The 19626-nt window shown below is 25.2% G+C and overlaps 1 protein-coding gene across 5 annotated transcripts in view; it reads left to right on the forward strand.

Moving 5' to 3' along the window:
• The first annotated feature begins 6256 nt into the window (after positions 1 to 6256).
• Positions 6257 to 19626, forward strand: part of LOC135924795 (sushi, von Willebrand factor type A, EGF and pentraxin domain-containing protein 1-like) — a 59881-nt gene continuing 46511 nt past the window's right edge. The window contains exon 1 of one of the 5 annotated variants that reach the window (XR_010571410.1): positions 6257 to 6380. Coding sequence is in view for 3 of the 5 variants with exons in the window: in XM_065459906.1 (XP_065315978.1) it covers positions 6296 to 6380 (85 nt within the window). In the remaining 2 variants the exon portion in view is untranslated. Of the gene's footprint in view, positions 6381 to 8135; positions 8455 to 19626 lie in introns of those variants that run through there. The other 4 variants (XM_065459906.1, XM_065459902.1, XM_065459903.1 and 1 more) reach the window with 4 other exon arrangements.

The raw sequence follows: 19626 nt of genomic DNA on the forward strand, positions 1-19626 counted from the left end.
ATGACCCACCCGTATAACATGTCTAGGCGGCCATTTTTTCTATCCACGTATCTTCTCTGTTGTCCTCACCCAGACTTTCTTTATGGCTTCCCACTTGTCAAGCCCAGATGCTTGTGCCATCTCCGCCTCTCTTATCGCCAATGTCATATTGAATCGACATCTAGCACTCCTTCAATCTCCAAACTTTCAGCCTTGACACAAACTTTCTTTTAGTGGTCCTGGCGCCTTTAAAATGAGATCTCCTATAACTTATCGGTGCTGATCAAAACATTCCTCCCCCGGTATCATCACATTTTTTGCTATGCTCATATCACGTCTCCTTACTATCAAATAATCCACCTCACTTTTAGTACTATCCTACTTGCAAGTCACCAGCTTCTCTGATTCTTTCTTAAATATTGTATTACGTACAATCATATCCATAGCATCACCAAAATTTCCTTCCGGATTTCTCATGCCACTAAATCCTCCATGTGCTCTCTCATAACCCTCACTACTCGCTCCCATATGCATATTCAGATCACCAGGCAGGATAATCTTTTCATTTACGAGTCCGCTGCCGCCTTCAATAGACTGTCCCAAAATATATCTTTCTTTCACTTCATCCAACCTGTGGAACATATGCTGAAATAATATTGCATAACTTTCTACCAAAAATCATCTTGATAATCATTATCTGGTTATCTATTTTTCTAACTTCGATTACTTTGTCCACTCATTTCTCTGCAACAAATACGCCAACTAAGCCTTACCATCATTATTTCCTTGCCAGAAAAATTTATACTTTTCATTTGTCCTGCCAATCATTTTTGCGCCATTACCTTTCCATCAGGCCCCTTGTATGCAACACACGTCTATATGCCTTCTACGCAGTGCATCGACCACTTCTCCCGCTCATCCCGTCATATTATCAAAATTCTATATCTAAACTATTATTCATCCTTAAACGGTTTCTCCACTTATTATCAGGTCGTTTATAGCCGTCATATGTTTTATTGGCAAGTCACTGAAACTCCGGGAAATTTTATATATATTTTTTTTAAATATTTTTTATTAAAAAATAATAAATATGCTATCGTGTGGCCATTGGTGTATTTTATTGTGGCCATTTGAAGATTTTTAAATAATAAATATTAATTTAACGTAATGTTTTTTTAAATTTAACAAATATTTTTTTTCCCCTTTTTATGGATTACATAAATTTTACCGAGATTATTTTAATATTTTTTTAAGTTATAGCATTCTTAATGAAAATGGATATGATTATTACTCGGTAAATCACAATAGATACTTTATAGACCCAAATGATATATTCACCCATACTCGACATATTGAGCGTTTATGGAGGGATCTTAAGGCGAGCATCACTAGAACAGGGAGAAAATCTTCTTATCATTTATATATATGTGAATATTCTTATTTTCGTAATATTAAACATGTCAAATTTAAGTAAATTAATTAAATTCTTAAATGATATAAAAAAAACTATTTTTGTTTTCCCTTAAAATTATATCTATCTATAGTTTCATTGTTCATATATTATGTTTATTCAAATAGATTGAATTATCTAGTATTTGATTTAATACTTAGTAACATCTAATATAACCCACGTCTTTTTAAGATTTTTAAATATCGAAAATTACGCGAATATAACGAAAAAAATATATAACCCATTTTTAATATAAAATTAAAGAATTGTGAAAAATTTTCACAAAAGTTATACAATTCTTATTTTTAAAATTTTTGAATAATGAAAATATGAATTATTACAGCAAAATTCCACCAATAGTCACACGACACTATCGCATATTTATTATTTTTTAATAAATAAATATTTAAAATAATAAATATAAAAGAAATAATCTAAAAATTTCCCCGAGTTTCAGTGACTTACTATGTTATTTTTCGTGGTTTAATCAGATTTCCCATCCATCTTTTTGTCGTAGGCGGATGAGGCGCACGGGATAATTTGGGCTTTACCACGCCGATGATTTGTTGTTATCATTAGGAATTTTGGAGCAAGGTTTTACAATTGGATGCCCTTCTTGACATTAACCCCTTTCGTTGGTTTTTCCCGTTGAGAAGACCGTGATCATATTCTAGACCCAGACCACAGGGAACCTTTTTAACCTTCATTAAACGCCAAAGACGTTGCCAATCCCCCGCCACGTTGAGGCTGACGGTAGGAATAATATATCATGTCAAAACTTTTATTCATATTTCAGCAAAAGGACAAACGTGGATCAAGTCATTTTATTAAAATTATATAGGAAACTCATTTTAAAATTATCTGCAAACGCTTAGCCTAATAAAAATCTATTTCCAGGGAAAATTTTAAAAATATAAGGGAATAATTAAAAAAATTAATATAGAAAGACAATATCTTCATTTTATTTTTTAAATTAAATCAAAAATTGATGAAACAATATAAATTCATTCAATATTAATATGTATAATTGAAATAGTATCATTTTCACCTTGTAAAGTAGAATTAACATTTAAGTTGAATAAATATCAAATTCTATTATATAATTATATTGCATATCCATCTTAAAATGAACCTTTCTAAAATTTGAGCATATTCTTTCCAATGCTGCGCTTCTAGCAGACCTAGCAATTGGACTTAAGTACTAGCAAGATCACCGTTAGCCAATTCTATATTTGCATTTTTTTTCACCATTTTTATCCAAAAATCTTATTTTTAACTAATTGCATCAAATTAGCCATAAGTTTTCCAATATTTAAATCAAGTTATACTGCAATTCGATTTATGAATTCTAATCCTTGACTAATTTCAGAATATTTTAAATTAATATCACAGAAGCATAGATCTAAAATATTTGTGGATTGCATTACATCAAAATCTTTTTCTGCCTTTAATAATTATTGTATCAATTTCCGAAAAGCTAACTTAAATGGATAATAAGAAAATATCAAGCTTTTCCTTAATATATCAAGTCTTCTAGAATATATAATAAAAAAGTATATCACCTTTTTCAGACAATGCAATCCTGGATATGTTAAATTCTAAACATTAATACAATAAATCGTGAGAAATTTTATTCTTTCAGGTTGCTATTATGATAGGATTTGGGAATATATACTTCCATATTGCTAAGTAACCTTTTTTGTTGGTGACATTTTTTTTAATGATAAAAATTCGACAGTTTGATTTACCTTTAAGCATCTATTATAAATAAAATATTAAGTGAGATAAATAAATTTTAAAAATGGAAATCCAGATGTTTTTGATATATAGCTAATATATTGAAATTTTAGATTTGAAAAATGCAATTTATAATTATACGTGTTAAATCGTCTTTTCGGTGTCAGATATTAAGATCTAATTTAAGAAGATTATAGATTTTGTTTACATTTTCTGTTTACCGAGACAGAAAAGAGCAGGACCAAGGATCTCCTTGATGGGTTCCTTCCTTAAAATGGATAAGATCTTGATTAAATTCAAAAAATAGAGCTTGCGAGGAATTGTGAAGAAGAAGCTTACATATTCAGGAAAGTGTTAAGAATTCCAAAATAAAAAGGTCATGGCTAATAGAGTTGAAAGCATACTGGAGATTGTTAGGCAGCTTCTCATCTCTATTTTACTCATATACCCAAATGATTGGATTTTAAATTGGCGCTTAAAAATATTTGATACGATTGCCAATAATTTTTTTTATAAAACGCTATTCTTTTTTTGAGTGCAATGAAGCGTATAACAGGTTATGAGAACAACATCGAAGGGATTTTGCCATGTTATATTTTGCAAGGATAGATGATAGAATTGATAGCAGTCTTGAGTTGGCTTGAATGTTTGGTTTTATGAGGTTATAGATAAATTGAATGGAATTCGTTGATGCCTGCTGATGAATCTTTACTGAAGGAATAAATTTCCCATTATATTTCATAAAAATTAGATAAAAATAAATGTGTATATAATGTGCACAGAGATGGATCTCGAGGGATATTTAAGTTTGGGCGAAAGTAAGGTGTCGCCCACCATCATTAGGAGAAAATAGAAATTTTTTAACAGCTGATTTAATATAAGATGGAATTTTTGAAGATTTTTCTTTGGGAAGTTTGAAATAATGAATTAAAGAAGGAATTCGGACCAAAATGTGAGTAAGTCAAAGTAATTGTTAAGATTTAAAGAATATTAGATAATGATTGTGGACCGGATGAGCTTCTCTTAAAATTTAGCGGAATCAATAAAAACAAGTGCCAAGAAGGATAATGGATAACGCTAAAGTGTTAGGAGCTAGAAAATTATTTGGGGATGGCCTTAAATGTCCTTCGTAGTTACTACCCTGACCACAGAATGTATATTCGTTTACTTTGAAAAATAAATTATATCTATTAACTTATTCATTTCTTTATCAGAAAAAGGAGAGAAAGAAGAAAGATCTTAAAATTTTTATATATATTCACAATTGTGAAAAATTAATAAAGTAAATCACGTATCACGTAAAACGATTTTAAAAAAAATTAATTAATACTTTTTGCAATACTTATTTTTGTGCTTATTAATATAAATTTTGAGTCATACCGACCATTTATTTTATTTATAGATACAGCAGTTGTCTATAATTGGATTATTAATGTCGACACAACCCCTATTTCCTTTTGCTCCTAACAAAATAATTAGATTAATATAATATTTTAAATTAATATATTAATTTTGTTGTTATTCAATAGTTGTTATATTCGAAATATTATATTTTATTTCAAGAATATTATTCTAATAGCAGAAATATTCGAATAAATAATATTTCTAGTAAATTTACTATTTTTAAAATTTCCACCTTTATGCTCTTGTAAGGATTAATACCAGCTAAATTCCCAGAAATCTTGGAAAAACTCTGTAAAAAATATACAAATTAACCAAAAAAATAAATAACTTTATTTTAAACATGTGGAGCAATGTTTCCTATACCTTCTGATATTTTTTAGATATATATTTCATTCTTTTTTGGGAGGAAGGAGGGGGGGGGGCGGGGAATTTTAGATAGGGTTTCATCTTTTTTTAAATATATATATTTTTAAATATTATCAATCTTATAATGAGTTATATTTAGGCAAAACAGAATTTTTTTTATAATTTTTGAAATAAGTAAATGATAATTATTAAGCAACCTCAGGTTACTTGATATTCTATTAGAATTGCTTCAAAGAGACAAAATAAAATCTGATAATACACTAAGGAAAATCAAAATGTTGTGTATGGATAATCTTTTATAAATTTTTCAATGTACGTAAAGGAATAATTAGTAATCCGATAAAAGTTAATATTTTTAACTTAATAAATAATTTTTTATAAATAAATTTATAAAATGAAGAAGCATTCATTGACAAGTAAAGATTCAATTTAAAAAGCAATTCCTATAGTTTACTCAGCGGAATCTCTACGTTCTTTACCTTTATGAAAGATTTTTGAATAGGAAACATCATTCAGTAGAAAAACAACTGCTCTTTTATTCGTGACTCGTATCTTATGGGTAATAAACACAATATGAATTTTTTAGATAATCCGTGAATCCACACAGTAAGACGTGCATAAATATCATTATCAACATGTTTGATTATAATTATATCTAAATTATGGACCATTTTTCAAAGTTGCATAGGCAAATTACTTCCAAAAGGCAGGTCTCACGCAGACACTGAACTGCTAAATTCCAACTCCAAATTTTGTCACAAGTGGAGGCAATGAATAAAGTTGCCATACTATCCAAAGGTTTTATGAACTCGGTATTTAAAGTGGGTGGGAATGGAACGAAATCATGTTTAACTTGGAAATATATTTGATACGTAATTTCTAAATATTCCCCTATTTTAATTATTAAGAAATAAAAGTTCAAAAATGTCAATCTATGAAGAAGTGCCATCTAAACAAAATATCTATATACCAAAGATTTTGTTAAAAAATATTTAATGCTATCTTGCTTTTTAAAAAGGGTATCACTTTTCCAAAAAAAATATTTTAAACATTTAGATAATGTAATTGTTAAATGCTATAATCTGTGGTTAATAAATCAAATAGTTTAGAATAAAAAAAATTTTGCACATTTCAATATTTTTAAATTTATGAAATTGTGCCTTATGTTATTTAAAATATTTTTTTATCCAAAAAATCATAATTTTTTTTTAAATAACGATATTTTATTTGGTCGAGATATTGATTTCGTATTTTATTTTGCCTAAAATCTACTTTTTAACCAATCATTAGATCCTGTTACCGATTCTGTTATAAAAACCAATGGTTTACATCTGTATAGATTTTTGCGTATTTAAAAAAATGCCTTATTACATTTGGAATTTTATCTCTATGTTGATCCTATTATGTTTTACATTTACACCAGCCAAAATATCACATATTAAAGGTAAATAAAAATTAATTTAACTTATGGTATGTTTGTCTTTTATTTAAGGGGAAATCATGAAATACTTAGCTAGGGAAGTTAAAAATTATCTTATATAATACATCATTTTATAGTGCTGTTAAACGGCTTGATTTGAGCTGATTTTTAAAAACGGCTATCTCAATATTTTAGCCAGAAAAACATTATGCAAGCCTTAAGATTTTAAATTTTAGACATCTTTTAGCAAAATTTGAGGCTTGTGCAATATTTTTCTGGCTAATATTGAGTTAGCCATTTTTAAAAATTGGCTCAAATCAAGCCATTTAATAACATTATATATTAATTAATGTTAAAAAATAGCGAATAAATTATAATGATATATTTGTTAAGAAATTACAATTAATAAATTTTTGTCTTTATTTCATGGATAACACTAAAAATATTTCGTTGTCTAATTTACCAAGTGATATATTTTTGTTTTTAATTTACCCCAAAATACATTGATGCATTTACTTTAGTTAGAAAGATTGGGTAATATATCAATCTCTTATCTACATTTATAATCGATGGTTAGCATCTAGCGATATTTTTGTATCTATGAAAATAGATTCATACTAATTATTTAATATATAATAGTAATTAAAGTCAAGAAAGATATAGAGAATCAAACTTAAATAATGCTGACCCTGAAAACTTTTCTAATAAATAAAGGCAACTAACACCATTTTTGAAAATGATTGTTTATTTTATGAACCATCAGGAGTTTTTATAATAATGAAAAATAATAATATTTATTCTTCTCTAAGTTATATGAATAATAATTAAAACCCATCTAAATACAATATATTGTTTAAATCAATTTCAATTCAACATAGACAAAAATTGTTTAAACCAATACAATAGTGTGAAACTACAGTTTTGTGTTAGTAATGTAAGCCAAAGCTTTTGATGAGAAGCTCCGAGGTTGGTTAAATCTTTTTATCTCTTCTTTTTTTATTAAGTTTCATTACACTATTACTACCAAATATTAATAATTTATTTATTTTAGAACTACGACTTTAATAAATATCAATGTAATATTTATTCAAAAAAGTCGCAAATTTTTTTAGAAATAACAAACCAAAATAATAAATTATAATTAATATATTAGTTTATCAATTTATTTCACACGATGATAAAAGACCACGATAATAAATTGATTATCCTCCCCTGTTGTTATTTTACATTCATAACAATGATGTTAGCGGGTATGGTTTCTTAAGGTGAAATGTTAGTTGACTCAGAAATTTATCATAAAGTTTGTTCATTGTTTGCCACAGGTTTTTTATTACAGTTTTTTTTGCCCTAGTGAGCGCTTCTAACCGTTTTTATGAATAAATCAATAAACTAAAATACAACTATAATACTACTTTATTGATTTTAAAAGGAAGATTAATATATTTTTTTATTTTATACATCTTTATTTTATTTTATATATAATAAATATCGTAACTGAATTGAGTAACCAAAAAAGTTAATTTTTTTATAGTCTTCCACGTTTATTTTAAAACTTATTACTATAATAATATTTAAATTTTTAAGAAAAAACAAAGTTTATAAAAACTAACGAATTAATTTTTTAAATTTATTATATTTCCATATTTTGTGTAATTTGAATGTTTTTGGAGTTAAATTATTCGGAGTGTTTTAATCAAAATAGTTATGTAGTTTGAATAAAAATCCTTTATATAAATGTGCTACATAATGTTCCTAAAATTTTTCAGGTTGTTATATTACCTCAGCATAATATTTGAACTAGATAAATTATTTTACTTCGATCCCAGTACCAATAATTACTTGACCCTCGTTAAATATTACAAAAAAGCTCATCTTATCCACACTAATTCAAATAATATTGATTCAAACTCTCAGTCAAATGAAACTCGAAATATCACAATCGATGTGAAAATAACAGCTATTGGTAGCAATAATAATTCTTTATTAACATCTCAACAATTATCTTATAGACAATTATCCAAAAAGGACAAAGATTTTACTAGTCATAATCAAAAATCCTTTGCAAAGGAAAAACCGCTGGGAGTTAGGGATTATACAAGTTCCAGCAATTTTTATATAAGATTATTTCTTTTTTTCTTTCTATTTCCATTTATGCAGAATTATCTGAAGATATTTACATTAATATGACAATTAGCACATCTATCATGTATCACTTTGATATTTTATCAGTATTAGAGTAAGAAACTGTTTTTTTAAAATATATTATTCCTCAATTTCTGAATTTATTTAATATATAACTGGAACAGACTCATTTCCTTTTAAAGATACATGTGTATTTTAATTAATATAGTAATAAGAAATACTTTCCTAAATAGTGTTAAAATTAAAAAAATAATAATATGACTTACTTCGATTAAGAAAAACTTTATCTCTTAAATAGTACCTAAACCTATATATCCTCTTTCTCAATAATTATATAAATGAATGAATTCGGATAAGATGATACCTTTGCAAGTTAAAGAGAAAGCCAAAATCTTAAGACTTTATATTCATATTCAATTAGTTGATAAATTTGTAATAATGAATCTAACTTTTATTTTGCTTTCTCTTTAGATCTTATGCCACGTCTTAACTCACTGAAATTAGCTAATATATTTTCTTACCGAATTTGTGAATTAATATTATTTTACGAGTTACTAATTTTATAATATTCATTTCAAAATTCGGCGAGAAACTTCATAATGTATTTCATATACTTAGGACGGGATATTAATAAATAATTAAAAAATTATGACTTTGTTCATAAGAATTTTCATTTGATTAATAAAGTTTTTGAATTAAACTTCATTGTAAGCTTCGGTTTAATTGTCGGCGAAGAAAATCTTAAAATTATTTTTAAAATCTTATTATACTCCATAATTTAAAATCAAGCCTAAATTAAGTGTCTCGATTTTTATTTTAATAATAATAAATATTTCATTTTGTTGTATTAACTATTAAGTATTATCTATTTACATTACTAATACACTGACTACTATATACGAGTAATATTATTAGAGCAGATAGACATGAATTTTATTTAGTAACAAAAAAAATTATATTTATCAAATTTATTTTGTAATCAACACCATCTCTGATGATATAACTTTTAACAATAAAAATACTTTTTATGTTAATTTTTCTTTTAGTTTTCATAGCGGGAGGGGGTTAAATTTATGCTAATAATAAAAAAAACTCTAAGGAAACTTTATACAAATTTTATAATCCTATTATCATCCATCCATTTCTAAAATCAATATCTCTAAATACTTTAAGCTTTAGACCAATTTTTCTTAAATTATTTTTATGTAATCCACTTACCAACCAACAAATTATAATTATAACAATAATAATAATGAATATTTTTAACATAGATTTATAAATATTTTTTAAAACAATTATACAATTTATAGTATCGTAGCTTGAAGAAGTGCTTTATTTACATCTATATTAAAAATAAGAAAATCGACTTCGAAGTTTCAAATCAATAATTTTGTTATAAAAACATGATTTATATATAAAAAAAAAAAAATCGGCCATTTTAAAATAGGTAACTAGGTAACTTGCTAAAAAAATATTTTATATTAAATATGAATTGAATTCATAAAAACTATATTATATATTTTTATATTCTATTTATTACTTTCTGCCTTTTAACATGTTAAATTCACGTTGTCCCCATAGTGGAACAACATTTGTAGAAAATTAAAAGATTTAAATTAAGATTCACTTCTATTATTTACACCTAATCACTATTAATTAGCAAAAAGGTTCAAAATTTAAAAATAAATTAATTTGCCCAAAAATGGGTTAATGAAATTTTTCATATTTACAATAAAATTTTTAAACAATAATATATGTAAGCAAAGCATGCATTAATAGAAAATAAAGTTTTATGAACATTCTTTCATTCACACAGTGTCGATCTTGCTATTAACTCTGTATATTTCCCATGACAGACCAGCATCACTAACTGAACTGAGAGTTTAAAATGTCAAAATATCTTGTTTATCGTTACCTTATTTTAAATATTTTTTACGCTTTCATTAAAAAAATATGTTTTTTCGTTTTGTTTCAATTGAATCACGCCCGAAATGAACATCGATCATATTCATTTTATTAACTTAAAACGACTAAATTTTATTGATAATAAACGTATAGAAAATTTTATACAATCGAATAATATAACACATTGTCTTTATATGACTTGCCAAATTTAAAATTACTTTTATTAAATATAATGTTGCCCTTAACGTTTGTTTTGGACAAATATTTTGAAAATAATTTATTGCTAAAGGCAAATAAAAATTTATTCGGCAAGAATTTTTATAAAAAATCAGTGCAAATATATGATCATTTTATTTTGGTGTAAATATATTTTATTCTCCTATATTTTTTTACAGTGTAATTATTTTTTATATAAATAAATTGTGTATTTTCTTTTAAATGCCTTTGATTAAAATTTGCAATTCGTAAAATTTCCTATAATTTTAAAAAAGGTGATTGATTAATAAAGTAACTTATAATGTAACTAGTTACTTTTGTTGACTTTAACTAGTTGCCTTTTTTAGGAATATGACTATTAATTGCAATTAGTTACGTTTCAAAAGTAACTTTTAACAACACTAGTAAATATGATAAAAATAAAATAATATATTTTTTTAATTAAATATATATGACAGGCTTTGTTTTTATGTAAAATCATATCAGTATCACATGATAAATTAATTTGTTTTAAAAAATATCTCAAAAGGTTTAAATGTTCAAAGAAATAATATTATTTTATTATGTCAATGATTAGTTTTATTTTATAATTTCAAACTTTGATGAAATAATAATTTTACAAAATTTTTTATATTAACAAGATTAATAAATTTTATCCCATGAGAATTAGAAAAATTGGGGCAATCAATAGTCATTATAAATTGGTAATACATTAAAAAATTCAATAATAATATTTAATCTTATAATCAAAGTCTCAAACCAAACAGCGACATCGTTAGCTCTCCATTTTAGACCAACTAACTAAAAAATATTAAAATTTTTTAGTCAGAATCATGCTCAATCAAGGAAACGTTTTGCTCAAGTGTGCGCTCAGATTAACTGTAATCTTGCTTAGCGCTCAATTACTTAGGGCTAGCTATTATACCAATATTTTATAAGTTTTTAATACAAATATCATTACAATCTAATATAAAATCAGATATTGCATTTATTTTTAAAATCAACACCCTTCAGTGCTTATAAAGCTGATAAATCATTTCAATAGCAAGAATATTTTGGTTTAGAAGCCAATATTATTCAAAAATTGATTAAATATTTCCCTACTTTCTAGTAAGTGATATATTTTTGAATTTACCCCAAAATATATTGGTGCAATAATTATTACTTTAGAAAGGTTGAATTATTTATCTCAATCTCTTTTCTCTTCATTTATTATATAAGTTTAAAATCTGTGTATATCTATGGAAATACTTCATATTTTAATTATTTATTTAGGGTATCGTAATTTAAGTTGGTCAAAGATATAGAGAATCCTTAAATAATGCTGACTCAGAAAACTTTTCTAATGTACAAGGATCATCTAGCTTTCAGATTTTAGCCAAAATATTATGTAAGCCTGGAGATTTTGCTCATAGATGAAAGAACGACTTAGACCTCTATTTGTAATATTATTCTGGCTAAAATCTTAATCTAGCCATTTTTAAGAATCGACCCAAATCGGTTTTTTAACAATACTAATCAAGATATTTTATAATAATAATAAATAATTATTTTTATTTTTATTCTATTTAAAAAGAAGATCACTAATACATTAAAATCTGATTATTTCCTTTCTCAGGAAACCGAAACTTAACACTTAGATTATGACTTATGGGTTCCAAGCGCTAAAACACGTTTTACTAATGCTGTTAAATAAAAAAATAGCGAGTTATAGATAGAACCCTGCACGGGCTGTAAGAGGTATCCTGACCCGAGGTGCGAAAATTAAATAGAAATATTCTCATTAATCATTTCGTTTCATCGAAATGTCAATCAGAAGTACATGTCATTTTTCATCTAACACATTTCACTTATTCATTCCCTTAATTGGGTTAAATATACCTTTATTTAAGGTGACAAGTGAATAAATATACATAAATAATTTTTCCTTAAATATTATAATATTATAACTTAAATTCCAAATTTTTTTTAGTACTGCTCGTTGGGCTAGAACAAAAAATTTGTGCTTGGGCCTGGCTCGATTACAAAAATTTTTTAAATTCGGGCTCATAGGGAGGTAGAGATAATATAATAGAGTAAAAATGTAATTTTCTTAGCAAATAGCATAGCTTGCCTAAGAAATGTGAATTACGCCCGATTATCCATTAGATTAACTAATTTATCACTGAAAATTGATATATTTGGACCAGAGTCCTGCAACCAAGCCCCTACCTCCATTTTTATAATCTCAGGGGCTCAAAAAATATTTTCTTGAAATTCTAAAATATTTTAAAAATTATCTTTTTGTGGGTATTCTTTAAAGTATTAAAAAATAGAGGGCTCAAGCCCCTATACCCCCTCCCAATCGTTAACAATTGGACCGGCAAATAATAATTATTATATCTCCCTAACATCATTTGATAAATAAAATATATTAAAGAGGTGAAGAAATCCTGAAAACAATTATACAAACTTAAGTCCATTAACAAAAGAAATTATAAACGTGTTAGAGATATATTTCTAATCCTACTTATATATATTAATTAGAGACAACGGGCCTAGGACCAAAAAAAATGGATTTTGCAAGCTCTGGTTTTAACATAGAACTTTTACATTTTAAGGTCATCACATTCCTTGATTACTTATTTTTTACAAGGACTCAAAAACAACGTTTTTTTATATGAAAAAAAAATTAAAGTCTTCATTATAATATCAATATTTTTAAAAATAAGATTCATAACATAATTCAAGAAAAACTTATTAAATATTATATCCCATATTTTTTTTCAATATTTATTGATGTATTTTTTTATTACCAATTTAAGACAACTTGGAAAAAATCATATTAAATATATTGAGCAATTAACTATCATTGGAAATTTTCTGGCTTTGAGTTTTTTTTAGGTTCTATAAATTTTGTAAAATATTAGTGTTTCTTGGTTATAACGCTTCCCGCTTTTTACTTTCTGAATTTATTATAATCCAGTTATAATGTGCCTACATATATTACATATGAATCGTTAACTGTAAATTTATACGAGTTGAAGATCAAATTGAAACTAAGTGGGTGAATAGGGTAAGAAAAAATGAGAAATAAGATCAAATCATCTATGAGATATTCAGATTTCGATGACTTTATTTACATTTAAATGTTAGAAATAAACGAAAGGCTACATTTTATTATATATTAAAATGTATAACAATATTTCTGTAAAGGGAGGGGGGGGGAGTGGTATATAAGCATTCTTAATCTTATTCATAAGTCAAGCCATTAATAATAATAATGACTAATATAAGGCTAATAATACTCTAATATTCCTAATTTTCCAAGCAATTATTATGTTAATATTAATATTATACAAACCTCCTACTATATATTCAAAAAATAAAAAATTGTTTTTATTTTATCTCTTCCAAATATAATATATTTATTACATACATATAATATATAATTAATTTTTTCTGCCATTTCGACCCAAAAGGGAAAAGAAAATTTTTTTCCAGATTAAAAATTCTCATCACATATTCTGTTTTTATTTTTAATATGCAAAAAAAACACGCATTGATAAATATTAAATATTCATTTTTTAAAAAAAATATGAAGTTGTTTGTAACTAACCAATTTACAAATTTTTATTTTTTTTGTCATAGTTATAGTCTTCTATATTAACCTCTTTAGGCAGTTTTATTTAAGATTATACATATAATAAAAGATTTAAAATTTATCCTCAAGGACAATCAGTTTATATTTTACATGGTAGAATCTAGAGTGGTAAAACAGTTGTAATTAAATGAGGATTTACCCTTCCCTTTCCCCACAAATTATCAGAATTACAAGAATTAATCATAAGATCAATTCATCTAAATTTACTGTCATGAAATATTTAATATATTTCATTATGAAATATTAATGTATTTCATTATGAAATATTAATGTATTTCATTATGAAATATTAATGTATTTCATTATTACCTTACAAGCTTTTACCCCACCTTTCTTAAGGCATTCATGAGCGCACCATATAGAAAATTTTCCCATATTTTACTTTTTATATTGATTTGTATGAAATTTTTATTATTATGTGGTGCAATAAATTTAAAGTTTCCGCTCGTGATAATATAATTTAAAATATTTTTACATAATTTACAAGATTATTTCTAAAAAAAAGAGTCAGATCTTTCCTCAACTTACTAATACTTCAAAATGTTGAATTTCCATTCCACTTATTTAGAAATTATTTAATACATTGTTTTATGCAATCTTTTGAATTGGATTCAAATTTAACAAATTAAGAGTAAAATATATTTTAAAACTATATAATATATAAAAATAATATTAGAGAATTTTAATGCTTTAGAATAATTTTACGCAGAATTTAATTTATCTTTGACTAGTTATTGGCAGTTTATCTTTATTCATTAATTAAGTTAGCAATAATAGTGATCAAATAAAAACATAAACAGTGAATTTTTTATTTTTTAAAATATTTTTAATAGTTTTGAAATATTTCTTTTTGCAGTATAAAATAAAAATTATACGTCACATTAAATAAATCTTAATAACAGTACAGTAGAATTAATATGAACGTTAGTACCGACTAGATAACCTGCCTAATAATGAGCATACTATTACAGTCCGTGTAATTATAATAATTGTGACCCGTACGAAAGGGGGCTGGTGGGTGACGACTGGACAGCCATTGAATATTTAAGAGACACCGAATTTTGTTTCTTATGAATTTAAAAGTTAATTCTACTAATTATCAATATTACATAAATTATGCTTAAAATGGCTTTATATTACTTAATCCAGTTAATTTCAAATTATTATATTTTATTATAGTATATTGCATAAATATAGTGTTGTAAACAAACGCTTTGAGCAGATCCGTGAATAAAATTGGTTCTTTAAGAACGCGTTCGTTTTTTGCGTTCATTCAATTTAAAATATATTACATTTTAGTCCAAACTCTTTTTTTCTAAATTTAAACTAATCGGTCAGCTGTTTCCTACAAATATTTTCTAGCATGCTTATCTCATTAGTGTTTCAAATGGCTATTCATATATATATAATATATAGCAGATATATTACTCGAATGGCATTGGATATAGCTTCAATAAAACGAAATGATAATATACTTTTAACAAATTTAAAGAGAACAATAGAAAAACATAGAATTGAAGAAACGTTGAGGACAAATTTTCGGATATTTTTTGTTCGACAATAAATTAGTGGACCATTTATAAGAGGATTGTTTAACAAGAATATTTTTAAAAAATTTTAAGAAGAAAAATACCTATTCGTTAAATATAACGCGACAACATATTCTGCTCCTGTCAAACTTGTTTTTATCGTAACAAATTCCGTTTTAACTACGAAGGTATTTTCCTTATCAGGCGATATTGGAAACAATTTTTAAACATTAATAGAAATTTATTTACTACATTTTTAATCATATTTTATCGTTGTTTTATATTTTATACACTATTTTTTATATTATAAACAAAATAAAAAAATTAGAAGGCTAACATGGTGTTAATGGTATTTATATTAATCATAAAATGCATTTTTTCAAATATAATATTAATAGATTTGACTTTGAAAACTAGTTGAAATGGTAATAGGAAAAATACCTCTTAAAAAACCCCGTGATATATAGGGGTTGGATAAAGTAAGAAGGATGATGGGGGTAGAGGTTGAGGTAAATGTGACTTTTATCACAGCAGTTTATTGTGTACTCCAAAAAAAAACACAAAATACTTAAAAGAAATATTCAAATTAATAATATAAATATCAGTAGTAATCAGAGGATGCTTTTACCTTTTGTGTCAATGTATACCAATCTTTTGCCCAAATTTGGAAAAATGCTAAAGATATAAATATTACAGGCGTTTGCCCTTTTACCCCAATTGTCCTATAGTCCCGGTTTCTTCTATAATATGATTATATAAAATTTCCAATATATATTATATAATAAAATATCTTTATTAATACGAAGAAGTAAATGAAAAATTATAATTAAATTCCACGTACTGTTTGCTTGCAATATGATAATTAAATTTAAATGCATGATTAATTCCTAGATTATAGTAGTAAAGATATTGAATTATCTAGTTAAAATCATATTTTTTTTATTGGATATTAAAAGTTTTAATTGCATAGAATATATGTAATATATTTTTTATATTTCGAAAATATTGCTGTAATTATATTAAAAATATCAATAACCATCCTATAAGATTCCTGTTTATAAAAAATTTTCGCATTTATTTTTGATTTCGAGTTCACAAATTTTATAATTTATAAATTTTCTCGGTATGTTTTCATTTTATAACGTTATTTGATCATATTTAAAAATTGCATTTTAGTAAAGAGATAGACAATCTTTTAATGACTCACCTATAGGACACCAACATTTCTTTTTATTGAATTTAATACAAATAGATTTGAAATTGCGAATTTTAAAAATATACTAATTATAATATAATATACAATGGAAAAAGGCGAGTTAATAGCTAAACCAATTTCTTTTAGGAAATTTACTTTGAACTTGACTCTATTTGTTATTTACTTATAATTAATTAAGTAGGAAAGATCGGGGCGAAACGACCACAAGGCACGTCAGAACATTTTTTTTTAAAAAAAGGTAGGGAAATTTAGTTAAACATTGTAGATAATTAAATTAAATTTAAAATATATAAAAATATTAAATCTCTATATCAGAATTTTATTATATTTTTTACTCAGGGGCATCGCTAGCCTTTACAATCTCAGGAGGTTGAACTAAAAAAAATTATGGGGCTTCACTCCTTCTTCTATTTCGCGGGCCTTAAGCCATTGAAATTTGCAAACTTAGAACTAGTATTCAAAATTTTATATTTGGTCATTCATTATGCTTGCATACTAATACTGGTATATAAATAATGAAAGTATAACAATACAAGACATTTGGTAAGCTGGATAATAATTTTTGATAGAAAATATTTATCCATTTATTACAGGATTAAATATTTAAGATTGCAGAATATATATTATAATTATTTATAATATCAAAGAGCATTAAATATTTGTGATTTCGAATATAAAAAAACTTGCAAGTAAAGAATTACAAAAGTGATAAAAAAATATCCTTTTTCCCCTATAATGCTTTATTAAAGTATTAAATATTTGTGATTGCGGATGTAAAAAAAATTTTTTAACTAATGAATTGCAAAATTGATTATTTATTCCTACACGGCCTCAATTGATAGATTTTCAAACCACACAAAGCAATATAATTCATAGCAACTTATATTGATAAATGGTCATGAAACTAATATAACTCTATAAACAAGGTTTTATAGAATGGACTAATAAGGAAAAATTTGTAGGCCTAATCAAATCACCCCTTTTTGAAGGTAGAATGAATTATAAAACTATGTAATAGTTAGAGCTTCCTCTTTGATGACATGATGGTGGAAAAATTAGTAATCGAGAGAATTATTGTGATATTAAATTGCTAAAAGATTATTTTCCATTTTTAAAGGTATGGTAGATAAACGACACGACAGTTGCACATTATTGCTCATATAAATTGTATGATCAAATTCTCTCAGCATCAGGGAAAATAATCTTAAATTACACAAACACACAAATATTAGAAAGCTGGTTAATTTGCAGTAAATAAATGAGTAAAAGATGTTTTAATTAAATATATTTGTTCAATTCTAACTCTTTCATTGCCTCCTCTTCTTTTGTCTAAAATATTATCAACAACAAGATTCTTCAATTTCCATTATTTGAAGCATTCATCTAAAAATCATTATTTATTCCTTTTTCATTATCTAATAAATATAAAATAAATGAGTAAGATGTTATAATTTGTTATATTAACAAAGAAATTTCTTAGGTTTGAATCTCAGGAACTTTCTTAGGAAGAGGCATAGTAAATTAAAATTAAAAATAAGTAATACAGTTGATTAGTGATTTCGAACTTTGCTAACACAAATTACAATATTAAATTGGATTTATTTTTACTTCAATTAATAAATGATTATATTTATTTAACTAGGGTGATAAAATAATTTAAATAATAAAAATCAATTATTCAACTGTTAATGCTTTATTGATATTTAGACATTATGAGTGATATTGATATTCCATTTTTATCATAGAATTTGATAGCAATTGATAACATATTGTTTGATAATGTTAGCTAAAAAAGGTAATTTTAGATAATTTTAAGCTAAAAAAGGTAATTTTGGATAATGTTAGCTAAAAGAAAAGGATAATTTTAAACTAAAAAAAAATAAATTTTGAAAATAATTTTAAAAATATTTTTGAACTCCCTGAAATTGTAAAGGGTAGTGGCGTTCTTGTCTCTAGCCATCTGTTTTTGCTGAATACTCAATAGAGCTTGATATCGAGAGTCTATATATAGAAGTATATACTACACTGTTTTGGAAATAGTTTTGTCCTCAAATTTTTGTTTTCCAATATTTCACATGAAAAAGAACTAGTTAATTTTTATGAATCTAATCGGCATTCAACCCAAATGCTAGAAAAATCAGATAAACACAATTGTTCTAATTGCAATCATAGTGTTGTTATTTTTAGAAGTTCTAATACTCTTGTAAGATTTTTTATTTAATTCGAATCGTATACAGACAAGCATCTTCATTGTCATCACAATTATTATCAACATCATCCATTTCTTCCAGCGAATATTCATCCAATAATTTCGTTTATTTTGTTAGATTCAATTGTAAATTATAGGAATAACAAATTTATTCAATGTTTGCAATATCATTCTTTTAATATATTTAGAAGTTGCTTTAACCTCCTTCATATCTAATTTCTCAATATTATATTATTTCCTATATATTTATACCTAGAATATTTCTCAATATTTGAAGAAATTAATTTATTCCTTGTTTCTCTTTTAATGTTGGTCTGTATTTTTTTTGACTCCTCAACTACTAGGTCTTTAATCTTAAAACGATTGATAGACACATTAACAATAACTTTAGTAATATGATCAATAATTTT

Source organism: Gordionus sp. m RMFG-2023, chromosome 2 (genome assembly GCF_954871325.1).
Source record: "Gordionus sp. m RMFG-2023 chromosome 2, tfGorSpeb1-WG-v2, whole genome shotgun sequence".
NCBI lineage: Eukaryota > Metazoa > Nematomorpha > Gordioida > Chordodea > Parachordodidae > Gordionus > Gordionus sp. m RMFG-2023.